The sequence below is a fragment of the Tenrec ecaudatus genome, chromosome 6 (genome assembly GCF_050624435.1).
Source record: "Tenrec ecaudatus isolate mTenEca1 chromosome 6, mTenEca1.hap1, whole genome shotgun sequence".
Lineage (NCBI taxonomy): Eukaryota > Metazoa > Chordata > Mammalia > Afrosoricida > Tenrecidae > Tenrec > Tenrec ecaudatus.
Window position 1 is genome coordinate 85,087,498 of NC_134535.1, and position 21,975 is coordinate 85,109,472.

General features: G+C 49.2%; 1 protein-coding gene across 2 annotated transcripts; it reads left to right on the forward strand.

Annotated features, from left to right (window-relative positions):
• The first annotated feature begins 7,776 nt into the window (after window positions 1-7,776).
• LMBR1L (limb development membrane protein 1 like) lies at window positions 7,777-21,180 on the forward strand. Of its 2 annotated transcripts, none has more exons than XM_075551752.1 (17): window positions 7,777-8,197; window positions 11,518-11,602; window positions 12,631-12,664; window positions 13,536-13,675; window positions 13,869-13,972; window positions 14,769-14,895; window positions 15,430-15,498; window positions 15,620-15,684; window positions 16,362-16,434; window positions 16,515-16,598; window positions 16,697-16,773; window positions 17,502-17,579; window positions 17,766-17,839; window positions 18,075-18,165; window positions 18,267-18,333; window positions 20,244-20,405; window positions 20,563-21,180. In XM_075551752.1, exons 1-17 carry the CDS (start codon window positions 8,126-8,128, stop codon window positions 20,628-20,630), a joined length of 1,470 nt encoding a protein of 489 aa, XP_075407867.1. In that variant the 5' UTR covers window positions 7,777-8,125; the 3' UTR covers window positions 20,631-21,180. The 2 variants fall into 2 exon arrangements, with proteins under 2 accessions (XP_075407867.1, XP_075407868.1); XM_075551753.1 differs by having other exon boundaries at window positions 20,328-20,405.
• The last annotated feature ends 795 nt before the right edge of the window (window positions 21,181-21,975 follow it).

Genomic DNA, 21,975 nt, shown 5'->3' on the forward strand with positions numbered 1-21,975 from the left:
AGTTTTGATTATGGATCCAAGCAAAATGAAATCCTTGCAACGTCAATCTTTTCTCTGTTTATCATGGTCCTGTTGTGAGGAATCAGCATTTCAAACCCCAGTGGGGTCACCCAAAGTGAACAGGCTTCAGCAGGACTTTGAGACTAAGAACAGACTATGAAGGACTCAGCTGCCCACTTCAGAGGAAGTAGCCGCTGAAAACTTTTTGCATACAATTGAAACATTTCCAAATATTCTAAACCATAGTGTTTCACACACCAGGTGCTCAAAATGTAAGCTCAAATCCATAGCTTAGGATAAATAATATGAAAAGAAAAAGAATATGACAGAAGTAGGCTTCCTCACACCAGCCTGTGTGATCATGAGGCGTCCATGGGATCAGGTAGCAGGCATCAAAGACCCAGAACAAAAAATCTTATCAATGTGAATGAGGGGAGGGTGCAGAGTGGAGACCCAAAATCCATCTGTACACAATTGCACATCCCCTTACAGAAGGGTCTCAAGGAGGAGATAAGACAATCAGGGTGCAGTATAACATCGATGAAACATACAATTTCCCTTTAGTTCTTTAGTGCTTCCTCCCCCTACTACTATGACCCCAATTCTACCTTACCAATCTGGCTAGACCAGAGTATTTACACAAGTACAGATAAGAGCTAGAAACACAGGGAATCCAGGACAGATAAACCACTCAGGACCAATAATGAGAGTAGCGATACCAAGAGGGGAAGGGGAAGGAGGGTAGAGAGGGAGAACCGATTACAGTGGTCTACATATAACCCCCTCCCAAGGAGACAGACAACAGAAAAGTGGGTGAAGGGAGACATTGGTCAGTGTAAGACATGGAAAAATAATAATTTATAAATTATCAAGGGTTCATAAGGGAGGGAGAGTGGGAAAGGGAGGGGAAAAACGAGGAGCTGATGCCAAGGGCTCAAGTAGAAAGAAAATGTTTTAAAAATGATGGCAATAAATGCACAAATGTGCTTGACACAATGAATGGATATATGGATTGTGGTAAGAGCTGAACAAGCCCCCAATAAAACTATAAAATAAAAAAGTAGGCTTCCTTAGGTAAGGCAGTGAGGAAAGACTCCTCTAAAGTGGTAACATTTAGGTACATACCTGAAAAGAAACAAAAACTCATTGCTAGAGAGTTAATCCCAACTGCTAGTGATTCTGTGTAGGTTTTTCAAGATTGTCAATCTTTCTGGGAGCAGACAGCTTCATCTTACTCCTAGAAGTGGCAGGTGGGTTTAGAACCACCAACCTTGCAGCCCAATACCGAATCCACAGCACTACTAGTTGGAATAAACTAGGAAGGAAGAAAAAGCAAATTTGGAGCCCTGTGGCAGGAAGAACCAGGAAGACTCTAGAAGCTGGAGGCTGCTAATCCCAAGGTCAGGAATTCAAATTCAACGTCACTTTTAAAGAGGAAGGTGAGGCAATCTGCTCCCAGAAAGACTTATAGTCTCTGTTTTTAGGGTTGATGGCAGTGGGTGTGGTTTTCGGTTTGGTTTGGAACTCACTGAAGGCAAGGATGAGGATAGTGCCATATTGGAATAGTAGAAAGGAGCTGGGTCTGCGGCCATACATCAAAAAGCCCAATTAGGCTGATGATTTAAATGGAATAAGTAGTGGGTGTTAAAGTGCTTACTTACCTGAGTAACAGGAGCTGTAGACAAAAGACTAGAGGTCACAGTATCTTATGGGTCTACCAGCCATGGAGCCTAGCCCCACCAAATCTTCTGATTATTTAACTTACAGACATGGAAATTTTTCATCGGAATGTTTAAAGTGTGCTGATTCTGGAATGTTGGCTCACATGTGTCCAAATAGCAGTGAGCCAAACAAAACACTGCCTAATGCAGCCCAAGAGCCATGCTTTGCCACCTTAGGTAAGGCAGGGAGGGAAGACTCCTCTGCTCCAGTAACACTTAGGTTCAAACCTGAAAGAAAACAAAAATTAACAATTGTAGACTAACGAATTCTATCAACGATTTCATTCAGCAATTGGTCAAATATGCCATCAAGATACATGATTAATTATTGACAATTGGAATGCAAACGTTGGAAACAAAGAGGAAGGAATAATAGCTGGAAAATATGGACTTGGTGATAGAAACCAAGCTGGAGATGACATGATAGAAGGAAGAGGTTCAAGTTGCACTGAAAGCATTCACCAAAAACAAGGGTCCAGGAATTGATGGATACCAAGTGAAATGTTTCCCCAAGTTAATGAAGCACTGAAAGCAGGCACTCATCTAAGGCAGGAAATTTGGAAGACAGCTACTTGGCCAACTGAATAGAAGAGACTTTATTTATACCCATTCCAAAGAAAGGTGACCCAACAGAATGCTCATTGTTACTACTATAGAACAGTATCATTGATATCACATGCAAGTGAACGCTTGCTGAATGAAGATCATCTAACAATGGTTGCAGCAGTACATAGACAGGGAGCCCAGAGGTTCAGGCTGGATTCAGAAAAGGTCATGAACATGGGATATCATTGCTGATGTCAGATGCCTCTTGGCTGAAAGCAGAGAACATCAGATTTTTTATGTGTGTTTTTTGACTCTGCCAAGAGATTTGACTTTGTGGATCATAAAAAGCATGGATTCCTTTGAGAAGAATGGGAATTCCAGAACACTTCATTGTGTTCATGTGCAACTTGTACATGGATCAAGAGGCAGTTGTATAAACAGAATAAGGGAATATTTCATGGTTTAAAATGTGTGTATTTCAGGGTTGTGTCCTCTTGCTCTACTTATTCAAGTTGCATGTTGAGCATATAATTAGAGAAGCTGTTTTATAAGAAGAAGAATGTGGCATCAGGGTTGGAGGAAGGTTTATTAACAACCGGTGATGTGAAGATGACAAAACCTTGCTTGCTGAAAATGAGGACTTGAAGCACCTACTGACAAAGACCAAGGATTGAAGCACTCAGTATAGATTACAACTCAGTGTCAACAAGACCAAAATCCTCACAACTGGACCAATCAGTCACATCATAATAAAGGAGAAAAGGTTGAAGGTGTCAAGGATTTTGTATTGTTTGGATCCACAATCAATGCTTGTGGAAGTAACAGTCAAGAGATCAAAAGACAATGTGGCAGTTACATAATCTCCTGTCAACTGGCAAAGGGGTGGAGTCTAGCCTGTCAATCAGGCCATAGCCAATGAGGCCTCTGTGTGGGTATGGCCTTCTCCTGAGGATTCTGGGAACCCCTATCTTCTTCCCTGGAGGTGGGATACACACTCTCTGCTTCATTCTCGATGACAAAACACATGGAGCTACCCTGATGGCAGTCAGAGCCTTGGAGCTCAAGGAGCTACATGAAGACCCACACCAGCACTGAGATGCTTCCACCGCCATTGGATCCACAAGACTTTTCACCCACTGGCCTGTGATCTCCCTGCACTTGGCATCATTACATGTGTTGTGTGAGTCTGAAGAGGAATTTACAGGCTGGTATTGGACATATGGACTTGATTTGGGATGGGCTGTTTTCTCAATATATGATTGATTACTCTCTGATATAAAGTTCTCTATTACACACATAAGAGTGTCTATGAATTTGTTTCTCTAGTCAACCTGGACTAACATAGACAAGTTGCATGGGGTACATCTGAGGCACAAGACCTATTTAGTGTTGAAAAGCAAGAAGTTACTTTGAAGACTAAGGTGCACCTGACCCAAGCCACAGTGTTTTCAAATGTCTCATATGTATGTGAAAGTTGGGCACTGAATCAGGAAGAATAATGAATAATTAATGTGTTTAACTGTGGTACTGGAGAGTAATATTGAAAGTAGCATAGACTGCTAAAAGGACCAAGTCTGTCTTGGGAGAATTACAGCCAAAGTGCTCCTTAGAGTCAAGGATGGCAAGACTTTGTCTTCCTTGTTTTGGACATGTCATCAGGAGAAACCAGTCCTAGGAAAAAAACATGCTTTGTAAAGTAGGACAGCCAAGGAGGAGGAGACCTTCAAGGAGAAAGATTGACACAGTGGCTCCAACAATGGGCTCAAGCACAGAAACAAATGGAAAGAACGGCTCAGGACTGGGCAGAGTTTGGTCCTGTTGTGCATAAGGTCTCTTTGGGTTGGAGCTGATTAGATAGCACCCAACAACAACAGTCATAAAGGCTACTTTGTGATCAACAGTGTTAAATATAAATGTGTTGCTTTTGAGGAGTTTTAAGGAAGGACAATATTTGTTTGGTCTTTTACTAAGATCATGAGAGCAAACTGTCTTGCACTTTATTGAGCTGGAGATCTAAGAAGATTTAAAGCTGGAGCACTCTCCCCTAAATAAGTGGTAAGATCTTTAAGGGAAAACCTTATTTGTTCTTGGAATGATGGCTGACACCTCTAAGACACTAAATAGACCCAAGCTACTTCCCAGGTTTTCCTTCCTCTAGGCCATGGAGTTGAGTGTAGCTGTAACTGTGCTTACTGGAGAAGGCCTCATCTCTGCCTCATAGGGGCTGGGAGTTTCAAACTGTTGACTTTGACTTTGAGGCTAGCAGCCCTACACACAATTCAGGACACCACCAGGGCTCCCTTTCCACTTAGAGACTATCTGTACCCATTTTCCCTGTTGTAATCCCTTCACCTCTCACTTGACTGCTAAGAAGGAAATCAGATCTTCAGGTCTTCTCACAACTTACTATCACTGAAGACCAACTTGTGTAAATACCTACTTTGTTGCTACTGCAAATTACTAGGGAAACAATAAAAATAACTTGCCCTAAGAAGTTACAAAGGGTATAAAATTAACCAGTTCATTATTTTGGTGTCATTCTGCACACACACACACACACACACACACACACACACACACCTACTTCTTCACAAGGAGCCCTGTGGGCACAGTGGTTATGCATTGGGCTGCTAACTACAAGGTCACAGTTCAAAACCACTTGCCAGCTCCCTGGGAGAACAAGGGGACTTTCTAATCTTGTAAAGAGTTCCAGTCTTGGGAACCCACAGGGGCAGTTCTACCCTGTCCTGTAGGGTTGATGAGTTGATCAATTCAGTGGCAGTGAGTTTGCCTTGGTTATGCCTCCTCACATAGTGAGTGGAGGAAGTCTAGGCCTCTAATATTGCATTTATTCTTCAGTGCAAACTGCCTAACAGGGCCCATCCTTTTAAATTCCCCATACGGCTCCCTCCGGTGCAGAAGAAGGATTCAGTTGTGGGGTTAGCCACCCCCCACACACAACTAATCACGGGTTTGGTAGGTGCAAGTGTATGGTTAAGATATATAAAGATTATAATAAAGTCATAGAGTTATAGGAGAGGTAGGAGAGAGAGTAAAATGAAGGAGTCAGACACATTTCATAGCAGCATGCTCACCATCTGGACGGCCATGATCTTACCAGCCAGGCCCGCACACAGCTTGGGCAGAGAGCACAGGAGAGTAAGATTACTAACCAAGGCTTATATATCTTTGGGGGCATGCAAGGCCCCTCATTACAGGTAAAGATGTATGTCACAGGAAGGGGTTGTAATACAGTAATGGGGGGGGGAGATCTAGAGGTATACACTCAATAGGAAGGGGAGGGATTGGGGGTTCACATGTGACAAGATGGGCGGATCCTACAGCCATGATGGCAGCCTAACCTTGATTTCCCTTAAGCTGGAGACTTGATTTAGTCTAAGCTTTCAGGGGAAGCAATCCATTGTCCCTAACAGCAAGGAGTAGACACAAACAATAGGGTGTGCTTGCTCTGGATGGCTGCCTTCAGGGAGGTATCACTAAGCATCTGACCTCCCACCTAGTGCTGGTAAACAGACTAAAGTTTGGCATATCTTTGGGGAAGACAAAGCTGGGGAAAAGTCTTTTTATATCCCACATGCAGTTCCACGAAAATGGGACTTCTCTAACAATACAAATACCAAAGACTGAGGAAGGTCATTTTCAGCCCTTAAAGGAGACCTGATGGCGCAGGAGGTTAGGCATTGGGCTACAATCCACAAGGTTGGTGATTTAAACCCACCAGCTGCTCCAAGATAGTCTGCCTGCTTCTGGCAAAACATAAGTCTCTGAAAGTCTACATGGGGTCTGAGTGAGAATTAATTGGATGTCAGCAGATTTGGATTAGAGCTGTGAGTCAAGGAACCCTGGTGGCAATGGTTAAGCACTTGGCTGCCAACCGGTCAGTGGTGCACACCCGCCCTGCCTGGGAAAGATGTGGTGAAGCATTTATGTAAAGACTGCAGGCTTAAAGGTCCTACGTAGCAATTCTACTCTGCCTTTTTGTCTTTTAGGGTGGCTATGATTTGAAATAGATTCAAAGGTTTGATTTTATTTTTTTTGGTGGGGGTCGGTCAGAATTTGGGTTGCTGAAACCCAATCCACTTCTGTCAAGTCGATTCGGACTCATAGGGAGTCATCAATCACTGTAAGATACGAAAACATAATAATAATATATAAATTATCAAGGGTTCATGGGGGAGGGAGGGTGGGGAAGGGAGGGGAAAAATGAGAAGCTGACACCAAGTATTCCAGTAGAAAGCAAAGGTTTTGAGAAGGATGATGGCAACAAATGTACAAAGGTGCTTGATACAATGGATGGATGTATGGATTATGATTACAGTTGTGCGAGCACCCAATAAAATGATTTTTAAACAATTGGGGGCTCCTAACTGAAAGGTCAGTAGTTTGAACTCACCAGGTGCTGGGGGAAGACAGAGGAGGCTATGACTCCCTTACAGATTTGCCACCTCAAAAACCCAGCGGGGAGCCCTTCTACTCTCAGGATCCCTTAAGTGTCTGAATAGACTCTGCAGCAGTGGGTTGGATTTAGGTGGGTACATGACGCCCTTGCAGTATTTCTTAATAAAACTTCAAACTGCTCATCACAGGAAACCTGGTGTAGGCAGTGATGAGACCTGGGCTTGAAGTAAAAAATAATGTCGTCTCTCTAGGAGCAAGATGCGACAGCCTGCTTGGAAACTGTATGGGGCAGTTCTACTGAGTCAGAATTGACTGGAGAGCAACAGGTTTCGTTTGGGTTTGAAACTGCTAACCACAGCACCTTCCTCTGAAGGATTGTTGTGGTGTTAAAAAGAGCAGGAAAAAAATTTGTCAAGTACCACCCACAGTAAGTGGTCAGCTAATGTTCGGTTCAGCTCTACATAAGCACGACCTACTGTGGCATTTCGGTCATTCTCTGTCCAGTTGTCTTTATTTGCTTTACCACCCCATAAAAAAAAACAGTAAAAAAAAACAAAAACAAAAACACCCCACAATCAAAGCCACTGCCATCGCATCAATTCCGACTCATAGCGACCATCTGTCTACAGGGTTTCCGAGTCGGTAAATCTTCATGGGTAAATCTTCACAGCCTCCCCATTAGGCCTTCCGCAAAAATGACGAAGTTGCGGGAAAATTTCTGGCAGATGTGCCCCACCCCCTCCTGCCCGCACCCCAACCCAAACTCTTGGGGCACCCCAACCCCAAGACCCGCTGCTACGGCCCTAGGTTACCGGGCAGAACCCACATGGTATTTTCACATCTTGTCTGGATGGTCTGGTCCAAATAGTCCTTTTAACTACGGCCAAACTAAAATCTCGGCTGCTACTCAAATTCTCAACTGCCAGACGTGCGTGAGAGATGGTCGTTTAGTTTCGAATAGGTCCAAAAGAGCCCGCCTCCTTTCCCGGGGAAACCTATCAGCGCCCCTCCAGGGATGAGTGGCAGCTCTTTAGAAGCCAATGATTCTTCCGATGCCAAGGAGGAACCCGCCCATCCGGTGTGTCGTCACTCGGTCTCTCGAAAAAAACAACAAAAAAAACCAGAACTAGGACCTACACTTCCTAGTAGCTAGCCTGGTGGCCGGAGTTTACGTGGAAACGTGACCGAGGCCCGACCTTAAAGGGGAGGGAGCAGAGAGGGGCCCGAGCCCTCTAAAGAGAGGCGCGGTGGTGCCTGCCCCTTTAAGGGCGGGGCGTCAGGACGCCTGAATCGGAGTCCCAGATTACCGGGAGTTTCCGTCGTAGCCCGTGAGGTAAAAGGCTCGTTGGTTGGGTCCGGGTGCCTGGCGGCGGAGGCTTCATCCCCGCTCGTCCTCCCCGGGCCCGGAGACACCCCGCCCCAGTCATGCTCAGCAGAGTATGGAAGCAGCTGACTACGAGGTGCTATCCGTGCGAGAGCAGCTTTTCCACGAGCGGGTCCGCGAGTGTATTGTGAGTGGGGCCCGGGGCAGGGCGGGCAGGGCGGAGGTGGAGGGAACATGGTGCTTAACTGGGGAGAGGTCGAGTCGGAGTGCGACCACCCGGACTCAGAACGCCTCCAAACGCTGCTTGCACCGGGGCGAGCGACGAGGTCCCCGGCAGGGCTGAAGGGGTCGGTCGGTGCCCAGGCTGGGTCCCTGCGGGCAAAACAAAGCCCGTCGCTTTCCGTTCCTCCCCTCCGCACGCCCCTCCCCCTCCCGCAACCCCGCACCTGCCGGCCTCCGCGAGCTGGGGCCGAGTTATCGGAATCGAATAGTCCGGTGAGCCCTGGGGCCCTCCAGTCTGGGAGTCTGGTAGGGATGGATATGCTAGGGGTCCCGTTTATTGTTCACCTCCTCCTTAAACTCAGCAGAGGGCAGACCCGACTGGGAAGGGCAGTTGTCACATGGACCAGGATTCCAGACAAAATGTAGGTGTGGGAGGGGTCGGGACTTGGTTGGTCCTCCACTTTGGAAGAAAAGACTCTTTGGGGGTGGGTTTTGAGATGTAGAGCTGAGGAACCATTGAGATTCTCCCCGCCCCCTTATTTATGTTCGCTGGAAACCCCTGGAAGCTGGTTTTACAGCTTGCACGCCATTCAGGGAGTACCCCTAATTCTCTAGAGGGCACTTTCCTGCCTTTTCCTTACCCCCCCCCCCCCCAAACCGGTCACCTTGACCTAGAGCAGCAGCTACACAGCAGGACTCCTCACGCTGGACTGAACACCCCTTGGAACTTAGGGGCTCCCATCTTCCTCAGGCCTGTTTTTGAATCCTCATCTCCTGTCTGCTCTGTTCCTTCTCCCAGAGCACCTCAAGGTAGTTTCGAACACCCTCCTCCCCCACAAAGTGTTAGTGAGATGACTCACTGGTGGGAGTCATCCTTCATTTTTGTCGAACTGGGCAGCCTCAGATTGGACTAGAGCTAAAGTGAACACGGATATCATCTCTATACTAGACCTGCCCTTGACTGTGAGGGCTGGAGAGTAGAGACTGTCCATCCCCATGTGGGACTCCAGTCACGCCTATATTCAGGAAACCTTCCTTGTGAGTTCCTTGGCAGATGGGCCCCCATTACAGGGTTGAGCCGTTTTTAGGAAGCATGCCTAAGCCTTGAGGCCATGTAGGGCCTGAAGCCCACATTCCTAGAGAATTGGGAGGGATGAGACCTGGGACCCAGGAGTTGCCTCCATCCTGTAGTCCCATTAGCCGAAGACTGCAGTGCTGTCCAAGGGCAACTTGAAGGCCAACCCCCCCGCCCCCACTCTGCTCCCAACCCTAGCTTTAGGGAACACCTTCCTCTCCTTTGGAAATGCTGTAGCTGCGTGGAACTCCAGTCTGACCTTTTGAGCCCTCCCACCTTCCTAGCTGTTACGCAAGCCCAGCTTAGAGCACTGGGCTGTAAAAACTCTCATAGCTACTGTCTAAGTGGCGTCTTCCTAGCCCGCTTCCGTGTTGTCAGAAGCTACAGTTTTTGTCCTAGATCCATGACTCTTGACTTGTGACCTACTTATATAAATAACTGCAAGATCTGCAGTTCAAAATCACCAGCTGATCCTAGGGAGAAAAAACGAGGCTTTCTATTCCTGCAAAGGTTTGCAGTCTTGGAAACCCACATGGGCAGTTCTGCCCTGGATTTACAACATCACTGTGACATAGGATCGACCTGATGGCAGTGAGTTTTTGGAGTTTATACTGTATAAAAAACTGCATTTTGCTTCCCTGTGGTGTCCCGAGGGCCCATGGGAGTGGGCCCTACCTTCACTGCTTACCTCAAGCATAATAACATCTCTTTTTGAGACTCTGGCTTCATTTGTGGAGCTGAACAGACTTGTGGGCAACTGCAGCTTACGTGGAGTAGGGTAAACCAAAAAAACCCCTCAAACTCATCGCGTCCATGCTGACCCACAGCAATCTGATTGGGGAGGATAGACCTACCCTTGCCAGACAGTTGTTTAGTTGAATAGAAAACCCCATCTTTCTCCCTAGGGTAAGGTGAGGATGCATGCATATGCAAATTAGCCTAGCCAAGTTCTGCCATAACTGTATTGGAAGTCAGTGAGGGTATGGGACAGCTCTGAAAAGCTTGGTGCTAGAGTGGGAAGCTTGACTAGGGTCTAGGATTGGCCACCTTTAAAGGGTGTTAACTCCAGAATGTGTTCGATGTTGGGCCCCAACTAAAGCACCCTCTTAGGAGAAGAGGGCTAAAAGAGGCTCTGGCTTGACCCAGAACTACAACTCACTGCCGACCTCCAGGCTTCTTTCGGAGTTTAACTCTTTATGGAGTCGAAAGTCAGAGGAGACCTACTCTTGCAGGATCCCTGAGTGAGCACAGAGTAGAAATTCTGAGTTGGTCTAGGAGTGAGATGATTTGATTCCTCTTATCCTGATCTGGGTCATGGGTCAAGGTGGTAGGAGGGGGAAAGGGGTGCAGCCTAATACAGACACGTTCTACCTCCCTCAAACTGATCTTTCCAAGAATGTGCTTAGAGTAAATGTCCTTGGTTCTGTTGCAGCCATGTGTTTGTGTCTACCTTTGCCCATAGTTTCTTTGAGTGAAGGAAATTTCTCTGGGGAAACCCTTGTAGGCCTGTTGGATTGGGGAAGGGAACACGAGCTCAATGTTGGATTGGGGAAGGGAACGCGAGCTCACCTTGGGCGCATGGAAGAATTACGATCAGTTGAGATGCAAAAGCGGCAAAAGGAATTTATTTGCTAGCTCTAGCTAGAGCTTCCCTCCCTCCACTGCCCAGCGCAGCGGGGACCCAGCGTCCAAAAGGGAATTAGCCCAGAGTTCTTTGTTCACTGGGCTTTTATGGGGCTCAGGACCAGGGGCAGTCCAGTGTTGCTGTTCTTTAAATTTATTGGAGAAAACTTCTGGCATCAGCATTGTCCAGTGGTGGTTGACAAGCGGTTTCGCGCATGTTTTCTTGACTGGTCGATTGTGGGTAGTGATGCTTTCTCTGAGTGAATTACCGCAGTGTCCAGGAATCTGAAATTAGAGCTTAAGCCTACCCCAAACTTTAGTTTTATACAGCCTGTCATAGTGCTGGTGCTGGCAGTTGTAAACTAAAACCCCACAGGACTGGGTGCGATGATGTTTCCCAGGGCCATGGACAGCCCATCTTGGAGACCAGAGCCCTCCATTGGAAATACTGGGAGAAAAATGAAACGCTGGAAGTACAGAGCCTAGTCTGTGGGACATGACCACGGGGCACTAGCAGTGAATGCCCTTGGAACTATGGATTGTGCCAGAAATTAGTGCTTCTCATCCCAGCTTGTACTCTGCCACAGATCTCAGCCCTGCTGTTTGCCACACTCTACATACTCTGCCACGTCACCCTGACTCGCTTCAAGAAGCCTGCCGAGTTCACAACAGGTACCAGTGCCTTCCTTCTCCTGCCTGCCTTCTCCCTGCGCCCTAGTTGCCATAGGGCCGGCCTCAGGAGAATGGGTTTTGTGGCGCCCACTGGGAGAGAGGATGTGACTGTGCTGGGCTGGAGCCTTTGCCTCTTCAGCGGCCCTTTTCCCATAGGCAGGAAGTGCTGGTCTGTAACTAATCAAGTCACTAGGCACGGTTTGTAACTTTTTCTGACCTTCAGCTTCATCCTTTACCAAATAAGTAGGATACAGTCCAACCCCTGCCCAATGTCATTGTGTGGACCAAATGAAATGGTTAATGTGAAAGCCCTCATGAACCTGAAGTGGGCAGCTGTTAGGTGTTTGTCCTCATGGACATGATCGCTATGTCATCTCTTCTCCCAGGGCTCCCTGACCATTGGGGTCCGAGGCCCTGGTGATGGTCGCCTTTCTCTTTACCAAGAGCTTGAGTGTGTGGACACTGGAGCTTTCCTTCTTATGGTTGTTAGCGGGTGGGTGGGGGTGCACCTGCCCGGATCCTAGCCCAAGCCTACCCAGACCATCTTTTCCTGGTCCATCCTTTCCACCCCTTAGAATGGAACCCTTCATGAGTTCCACTCCACCCGAGAAGGCAGCTGCCCCTCAGTTTAGCTTCTCTGGGCATTTTCTATCAGAATGCCTTTTCCTATTGAACCCCTTCCCCGCTTCATGCCTCCTCCTTGCACATAGCCACTGATGTAAGCAACTCCACAGACCAGTTGATTATTGTATTTTGAACTTACAAAGAGAAGCCAGTAATGGGAAAGAGTAAGGACAACAGGGAGAATAAGGGGTCCATCTTCAGTCTGCCCCCTTGGCCAGAGGGTAAGTTGTGAGGTCCCCGGTGGTAAACTCTTCCAGAGCCTCCTGTCCCCAGCCCTGATTCTGTGGGGCCAGGTCCTTTTTTCAGAGGTGATGAAGGGGGAGGGGGACACACAGCAACTCAGATGATTCCCAGAGCTGCCCACTGATGTCTGCTTCTTCCCTGTGCCTCTGTTCCTCTTGTAGTGTATGATGAAGATGCTACAGTCAACAAGATTGTGTAAGTATCAGCTGCTTCAGATCTGGGCACCACTGGCCTTCAGGGCCCTGGATACAGGGAGGCTTCTAGAGCTGGACAGAAGGAAGGGAAAGGGTATCACCCAATGAAGTCTGAGCTGCTGCTTTCACCACGGTTCTCCTCTCTTCCGGCTTTACCCCACCCTGAGGTGCTGAGGAAAGCTGCGGTGCCTGTCTCCCTGGTTAAGCCAGGAGCTGCAGGGGCAGGAAATACCAGCTGGCGGCTGAGTCAATGGACATGGCTACAACTTGACTTCACCTCTCAGGGGTCAGTGAGGAGGAAGTATAGCGGGGGCCCTGGGCAGCAGCAGAGCAAAAAGGTGGAAACCCTCCAGGAGGGAGTGTGCGTGGTTCGGAGAGGAAGGCCTTGGCTCTGGGCTGCTGCTGGTGACCAGCACATGCTGAGATTAGCAGCTGTGCTTCCCTCCCCTCCATGGACCAGCTAGAGAAACGCAGCCCTTCTTTTCAGCTGATACTGCCTAGGGCGCAGACCTTGTCTAAGAAGTTACGTCTCCGCTCCCCCTCACCCCATGCCCTAGTACCTTTATGTAGTTCTGCCGACTAAAGGAGACAAGCTCCCAAATCCATATGCTTAAGCAGGGGAAATCTATGTCAGGCCCTTCAGCTTTGGCAGCTGGCCTGGCACACCCCTCAGGCACGTGTGGGCACATTTCTTGGGACGATCTGGGCAAGTGACATGGCAGGTGCCCAGGCGCCCGTGAATGTCAAAGATTTTACCGTCCTGTGTGTCAGCGGCCTCACTGAAGGTAAAGGAGGCAGGGGCTGAGTGGAGGTCCTAAGGGACAGTTTCTGGGGTGACTTGGCACTCACTAACCCATCTCTTCTCTGCCCAGGCTTGAGTTGTGCACCTTCACCCTGGCAGTTGCCCTGGGTGCTGTCCTGCTCCTGCCCTTCTCCATTCTCAGCAACGAAGTCTTGCTCTCGCTGCCTCGGAACTACTACATCCAGTGGCTCAATGGCTCCCTCATCCATGGTGCGTGGCTTCAGGTTGCGATTTGGGGTGGTGATAGGGAGCTGGTAGGGTTAGACAGATGGAGGCAACCTTGGCCCACCCAACCATAGCTCATCCTGGCTAGCCCCCCGTCCTCCCCCCACTTAATCCCCAGGCCGTTGGGCCCTACATGCCCCTGCTTACCAACCACCTGTACTTTGTCTTCCTGCTGTAGGCCTCTGGAACCTTGTTTTTCTCTTCTCCAACCTGTCCCTCATCTTCCTCATGCCCTTTGCATACTTCTTCACAGAGTCTGAGGGTTTTGCTGGCTCCAGAAAGGTGAGTAGGGGCTATGTCAGTTACACAGTTTAGGTTGGAAACAAATTCCATTCAAATAGTCCCTCGGAACAGAGTTGTTTTTCTGTTTTGTTTTACTGAAGACATTTTTTATAAAGGGACTATTTGCAGAGGTAACTGCAAGGGCTGCAGTTCCAATCCACCAACCACCCTGAGGGAGAAAGATGAGGACGCTCTGCTCCCGTAAAGATCGACAGCCTCACAAACCCAAAGCGGGGGCAGTTCTGTTTAGTCTTAGAGGGATGCTATGAGTCAAAATTGACTCGATGGCAGTGAGTTTTTTTGAGTTTGAGGCAAAAATGAAGGGAACAAGGGCTTTATGGCACTGATGACAGTAGAAAGTCATTACCACTTCCAGGTCTGAGGGTGCAAAATAATCCGTTTTTGGAACTTAATGATAGTTAAAGATTGGAGGCAGGGCCACTCAGCGAGGAGCTGTGGTCTCAGAAGGACTCAGCCATGGGAAAAACCATCCAAGAGAGGAGAGAACACAGGCAAGACGTCCCGATCCCTCTCTGCATCCTCTGCTCTTGCTGGGGCTTCACCTTGGCCAGAGTGAGCTCGGGGGATGCAGACTTTGGACAAGGTCAGCTGCCCAGAGGAGACAGGATGAATAATGATTCAGGGCGGGGCGGGGGGTGGGGGATGGTTGCAAAGAAAGAACAAGAGGAATGACCTCTGATTGAAGGGTGGGAGTGCAGGGGTGGCCGCCGTAAACTGCTCCCCCATCCCCTTTTTCTCCCCCAAGCCTGCCTCATATTATTGTCTCCTCCTGTAGGGTGTCCTGGGCCGGGTCTACGAGACTGTGGTGATGCTGGTGCTCCTCACCTTGCTGGTGCTGGGCATAGTCTGGGTGGCGTCAGCCATTGTGGACAACAACAAGGCCAGCAGGGAGTCACTCTATGGTGAGAGCCTGGCTTCCTCCCCACCCTTGACGATGAGTGGCTTTGTTCCTGCCTGGAATGACTGCATCCTTCTGCCATGGAGAAAGTTGACAACCTCTTCTTTGAACTGAAATTTTAAGCTTGGGGCCAAATCCAACTGAGGAAATATTTCATTGGGCTAATGCATGGGTGTGTGAATCAGTTGCTAACATTTTTAAATTGGAAGGTTTCTCAGTAATACCAAGATTGCTGGTTTTGCTTGACAAGGGAGAGGATCCGTACACATCAGTCTCTGGCAACAGAAGCCAAGTGGCAATTGTCCCTTTAAATGGGATTTAGGATCTCAGTTTGCCCAGATCTCCACCATTCCCTCTTCTTTTCCCTTGGGGTCACCTGGGCAATACTGGCCAATCCCTGTAGGTTTGGAAGTATGTGATAGCCTAGACCAGGGGTCCTCAGTTTGAGGATGCCTGACCTAGACTCTGGGGCCTGACAGCCCCTATGACACAGGGGGAGAGAGCCAAGCTGACTGGCCTCCTCTTCCTTCACCCACAGACTTATGGGAGTACTACCTCCCCTACCTCTACTCCTGCATCTCCTTCCTGGGAGTCCTGCTGCTCCTGGGTGAGTGTGCAGGTGCTCAGAGTGGGCAGGGCCCTGAAGATGGGAGGCAAGGAGACAGAGGGGTGGCTAAGGGAAGTAGAGGAGCAGGGTCTGGTGCGTGACTGGCTTTTTCCCCCCACAGTGTGTACTCCGCTAGGTCTCGCGCGCACGTTCTCGGTCACTGGGAAGCTGCTGGTCAAGCCCCGGGTATGTAGTGCCTCTCGCCTCTGGTTCTGCAGGGCCAACTTCCTGCAAAGCTGGTGCCACATGGAGTAGCAGGTGACATGCTGTGCCTTGGGAGCCAGGCTTTCCCCTTCACACCCCATCCGGCACTGGGGCCCACCCTGTGTCCCCTAAAAAACCCTAGAGCACATGTAAGCTCAGGGGTGGCTTCTCCTGGGACAGGTACAGTTTAAGCTTTAGATAGAAAAATCCTGAAAGGGATTTTTAGTGTGACACTTAAGGCGGTCTTCTGGTGGACCCAGAGCAGGGCCGCGGCTCATCTGTCTTGTACCTTTCTGGGAGTTAGAAAGGGTCACCCTTTCCTTAAGATACTTTATTTCTGTCATTGGAAAATAGGAATCATAAACATGCCAATCTATGATTCTGTGAACGCTCCCTCCTAGGACTGTGTAGTGCACGGCTTGCAGAAGCCCACAGCCTTTGTTGCCCCTGTATCCTACACCCCCATCATCTGAAGCTGGCCACCAGACACATGGAGAATGGGAAGGATTGGATAAAGTTGCTGGCCACAGGGCAGCGGCGGTGGTGGGTGAGGGTTAGGGGAAGGGCTGGGATTAGGAAATCCCAGGGGGAAGCAGGTTCTCCTGGGTACTGTTTGGATCAGGAACCTCTAACAGCCCCACCCTTGTCCCTGTCCCCAGCTTCTGGAAGACTTGGAGGAGCAGCTGTACTGCTCAGCCTTTGAAGAGGCAGCTCTGACCCGCAGGATCTGCAGTGAGTAGTGCTTGTCTTTAGCCGGGGTTGCGGGCCTGGCTTGGGCGGAGAGGAGTTGATATCATGTTCTTTGCCCCCAGACCCCACGTCTTGCTGGCTGCCTCTAGACATTGAGCTGGTGCATAGACAGGTCCTGGCTCTACAGACCCAGAGGGTCCTGCTGGGTATGTGGATTGGTAGGGAGTGGGATACTTGGTTTTCTCCAACAAGGAGAGTAGCCGTTGTTTCAGCTGCCCTTGCTGACAGCCTCTCATTCCTGCAGAGAAGCGGCGGAAGGCTTCAGCCTGGCAGCGGAACCTGGGCTACCCCTTGGCCATGCTGTGCTTGCTGGTGCTGACGGTGGGTACACCAGCCTCGAGGTGACTGGGGGAATAAATAACCCCTGAACTTGGGAGTGACTCGGGGAGGAGTGGGGAGATGCAGAGACCTGGTTATCAGTGAGAGTGGTTGCTGTTCACAAAGTGTGTGTGTACTGTCCTGTGCTGAGCTCACCAGTTCTCATCCTGCAGATGTCCCGTAACTTTTCCAAGGTTGCACAAGCCACTGAGTAGCTGTGCCGATTTTCCCTGAGGCAAGAATGAGGCTGACACCCAGCCCATCCCACAAAGGTCTTGTTGGTCTGACAGAAAAAAAATCCCTTTTTCTCTTTGTTTTCCTGGATTGTCTACAGTGTTTTCACCTGAAGGGAGCACGTCAGCACCGTTTCTTAAACTTTTTTCCACCTAAAACCCCTTTTCGTCCAAGAAATTTGTAATGTGGGCAAACGTTTCAGAAACATCTGAGATTCATTACACATTTGATTTTTGAGTTAATTTTTGGTCATTGCATGTTCGAAACCTTTGTTGTCAGGCTTTTCACGACCCGCACATTCAGTTACCTTGCCCCTTGTAGGGTCATGACCTACAGTTGAAATCATGTTGTCTTTGAGTGCCTCATAGAGACCCACATGCTAGCAAGAGCATTGAGGCAGTGCCTTGTGGCCTAGGGGAAACATCTTAGAAACGACAGTCTGTGGGGTACAGCTGGGCTGAGGCAGAGCCGGTAGTCAATGACCTTGCCTCCCACAGGGGCTGTCTGTGCTCATTGTGGCCATCCACATCCTGGAACTGCTCATTGATGAGGCTGCCATGCCCCGGGGCATGCAGGTATGGCTACCCTCCCACGATGGCTCTTCTTGACTGAGGCAGATAGATATATGCATACATGTTTTGGGGAGGGCTTAAGGAAGGCTGGGACAAGGATGCCAGCAGCTGAGACCAGAGAGAGAAGACTGGGACTAGGTGGTGCTGACGGTGGGGGCTGAGCCCCAGTGACACAGTTCCATCCCTCAGGGCGCCTCCCTGGGCCAAGTCTCCTTCTCCAAGCTGGGCTCGTTCGGTGCTCTCATTCAGGTTGTACTCATATTGTATCCTCCTGGGAATCCACCATCACCTCGTTTCACTAAACTTGTCTTCAGTGGGACTCTGGGCAGAACTGGCAGGGGCGGTGGGGAAAGGGGAAAGACTTTACAAAGTTTGGGTTCAGAAAGAACAAAAAGGCATGATTTTAAAAGGAGGGGTGGGACAGGGTGAGGTCTGTTCCTTTTGAGATGACGCGCTGATCCTTGGGAGCTGGCTAGGTCTTCCTTAACCCAGTGGCAGTTATCTGATGGTGTCCTCGGTTGTGGGCTTCTACAGCTCTCCACTCTTCCGGGGCCTGCGGCCCAGATGGCACGACACAGCCATGACACAGGTAGCTATGGGGGAGTAGGGGAAACCCTTCCCTGAGGGAGCAGGTGGGCACTAGGTGCTGGCAACACTGCTACCTTCTTCCTGTTCCATACTCCCACCCAGATCATCGGAAACTGTGTCTGTCTCCTGGTCCTAAGCTCAGCACTTCCTGTCTTCTCTCGAACTCTGGGTAAGTAGCCAAAGAAGGTAAGGGAATGGGTGCCTGTTGGTGCTAGGGGCACCATGGGTACTTGCTGTACCTGCGGCCCCTTTAATTCCCACCACAGACCTATAAGGAGGTATCATCTCCATTATACAGATGGGGAAACTGGGGTGTTCTCTCTAATTGCCTGTGCTGAGCTTCAAAGTATTGTTGATTGAAGTTCCTCTTTATTACTATTGCATTTGCTATGTCCCACTGCTTGCCCCATTTTACAGCTTTGTGTGTGTGTGTGTATCTGTATGTGTATGTATATGTGTATGTGTGAAATAGCACCACTTGTCCCCAAATCTTTCTTTGCGGTGGATCATCTAAAACTTTTGTCATTTTAAAATTGAGAAACAGAGAAGCTTTGTAAACAGAGTTACAAAGTTGGTTTGAGGCAAAGAAAAATCAGGCTAGAGCCCTTATCTCCTGCACCCCAGTCCAGGGCTTTTCTCACAGACAGGGGTATTAAATAATATATTGAGTCTTGTTTTGACAGGATCTCTTTAGTGGAAGCTTCTGGATTATTTGAACTGGCCTGTGGAGGATTTCTGTTGGTCAGACAGAGGGCAGCTTTCTGGGCTATGTTTGCAAGTGCATGTGGAAAAAGAGGTAGTGAACCACTTAAAGGGGAAAAGTACTCACACACACACTTTAGAGCTGTGATCTAGAATTACCGGGTAAAGTTCAAAAGTATGATTGGTTCACCCCAGCGCAGTGTAGGAGCAGCAAAGGTGACAAATCACATGTATGAGATGATAGATATTCAAGTCTAGTTCTTCTTAATTTTTAACGTTATACTCTGTCCACCCTGCCATTTGAGTTGATACATGGAGATTTAGGAGGAAAGTGGGCTGTGGGTCCACCAGTTCGACCCTGAGGTTGGGTGCAGATAGGGCTGGGTTTATGGGCCCAGAAGGAGCCCCGGGGATAGCGCAGTGGCTAGCCACTTGCTGCTAACCAAGAGCTTCCTGGTTTGAGCCCGTCACTGGCTCCCTGGGAGAAAAGAGGTGGTCCCCGTGAAGACCTGCACTGATAAAGAGTTGCAGCCTCGGAAATCCTATGGGACAGACCTACTCTGGTCTGTAGTTTTCTGAGTCAGAATTGACTCAAAGACACACAACACATCGAGCCATGGAGGCCCAATGGATAGGTGTTTAGCCACTAAGCAAAAGGTTATCAATTTGAACTGTCCCAGAAGTTCTGCAGAAGGATTTGGCCATCTGCTTTCCAAGATGACAGCCAAGGAAACCTTGTGGGGCAGTTCTACCCTGACACTTGGGGTGGCTGTGAGTCCAAGTCAACTTGACAGCAGTTAGTAACAAGAGCCCAAGAATATTGCTTTATGATAGCATTACTGTTATTGAGGCTCAGTTGAGTGTCAGACTGTGCATGGCAGGTAATCATGCTTTATGTGTGTTGTGTCATTCAGTCATCACAACCCATTATGTTCTCTGTAGGTGAGAAAAGAGGCACAGAGAGTTGAAGGAACTAGCCCCAGATCATGCAGTTGGTTAGGGTTGAAGTTGGCGTATGGACCATATAAAGCTGAGCGGAGTCTGGGCTCATAGCCACCACACAGTTGTCCACTAAAAAAATCCTTAGTAACCGGCCTCTAGGTTCCTGACCCAGGAACAAGTGACAGGTCCCAGGGAGCTCCTCAGGACACCATTGGAAGAGAAGATGCCAAACCCTGCAAGGGAAGTTGGGGTCTAGCTGCTGACACTTTCTGCCACAGCCTTGAACTGGGCTTGGGAGGGAGGAGAATGATGTCCAGTAGCAGCCAACCTATCAACTGCAGTGTGGAGATGTGGCCACCTGGAGGCAGCAGAAAGCTGAGCTCTGAGCAGGGGAGGGGCAGGGAGCCCACCTTCATCCTGGCGTTCCTACTTCAGGGCTCACTCGCTTTGACCTGCTGGGTGACTTTGGACGCTTCAACTGGCTGGGCAATTTCTACATCGTGTTCCTCTACAATGCAGCCTTCGCAGGCCTCACCACGCTCTGTCTGGTGAAGACCTTCACCGCAGCTGTACGGGCAGAGCTGATTCGGGCCTTTGGTGAGAAGGGATTATGCAGTGGTTGTCGGGCATGGGAGTGGTGGGTAGGAGATCTGGTATGGCGTTAACCTCATCCTTCAGTCTGGTGGCTTGATTGTCTTATCTCTGCAGACAGGACTTGTGCCCTACTTTTGACTGTTCCCTTTTTCTCCTCCAGGGCTGGACAGACTGCCGCTGCCTGTCTCCGCTTTCCCCCGGACCTCTAGGAAGACCCAGCACCAGTGACCTATAGCTGGGGTGGGAGGGAGAAAACTGGACACTGCCATCTACTGCCCACGCCTAGAGGAGAGCCCAGAGTGGGGGCAGGGAAGGGACCTCAGAACCTGAAATCTGAGAGGAGAGTGGGTGGCAGGGGGCAGGCAAGCCATCTTCACTGTTGCAAATCTGAGCCAGAATTTGGGACCGGAGCCCCAGCTTTTCCAGATTTAATTGTGGGCCTCCGTATGGGGTGGGGCTGGGTGGCTGCCTGTGCCTCCTGGTCCCAAATCTGTTTACACATCAGTCTGCCTCAATGCTGTTCTGGGCTTTGCCCATAGCCATGTTTACATGATTTGATGTGCAATAGGGAGGGGGAAGGGTGGGACAGGGAATGATCTGGACTTGGGGAAGGCTTGGGAAGAGACAGGTTGTCTCCCTTGCCTCTGTCCCGGCAGAACTTAAGCACTGTGCTGTTCTGGAGGGGCTTTAGACCACCTGAGAGGCCACGACCACAGGGAAGAAGAGGCCAGAACCATCAGCAATAAAGTTGATCCAGGGTTTGCTTTGGTTTTTTTAAAGGCCCTGTCTCTGTGTCTATTTGTGTCACCTATCAACTGAGAAAAATGGGGGTGGGTGGGGGTGTCTGCTCACCACCCTATTCCTTCCCTCTTGCACTCTGGGTGTCCTTTGGAAACCTGTATCTGGTGTTAGGTCATACAATGGGTAATGTGACATTTCACTGTCCTTCTCACTGCCAGCCAGTTGTTGCTGGCTCACAGAGATCCTGTAGGACAGAGTAGAACTTTCCCTATGAGCTTCCGAGACAGTAACTCTTTACAGGAGTAGAGAACTCCATCTTTCTCCTGCAGAATGGCTGGTGGTTTTGAACTGTGTGCCTTGCGGATTGCAGCCCAACATGTAAACACTATGCCACTACATACTCTCTCCTCCCTTAGCCCTTGCTTACAGCTGACTGTTGCCCTGACTCTTATCAGGAAACATGGTCCTACTTCTGAACTCAGTGGTAGGGCAGAAAAGCCTAGGAAGAGGATTGCCTTACACACACACCCCACCCCCAGCCATGGCTGTGCCTGACCTGCCTTCCCTGACTTGACAGTTGGATTGTAGTTTCTAAGGATATTTGGTCACGGTATGTATAGGTAATAGGACAGTTGTCTTGCAGTTGGCAGGTCATGTGACAATCCCCCCCTTTTCTAACAAAGTTGTGAGTGCTAGCCAAAGAAGCAGGTAAGAATGGAATACATAAAGTGTAGATTGCAAAATACTTGGTGAGCACCTGACTGTAGGGCAGGCATGCCATTAGAAATTAGCTTGTTCCCAATAATCGCCAGTCTTGAGAGGGTGGCATCTC

What these genes read in the sequence shown, in the direction of transcription:
- LMBR1L (XM_075551752.1), top strand. Translation starts at nt 8,126, where the DNA reads ATGGAAGCAGCTGACTACGAGGTGCTATCCGTGCGAGAGCAGCTTTTC. An exon ending in GCTACAGTCAACAAGATTGT is followed by an intron (nt 12,665 to 13,535) that starts GTAAGTATCAGC and finishes TTCTCTGCCCAG; the next exon opens with GCTTGAGTTGTGCACCTTCA. An exon ending in ATTCAGGTTGTACTCATATT is followed by an intron (nt 17,840 to 18,074) that starts GTATCCTCCTGG and finishes ACCCAGTGGCAG; the next exon opens with TTATCTGATGGTGTCCTCGG.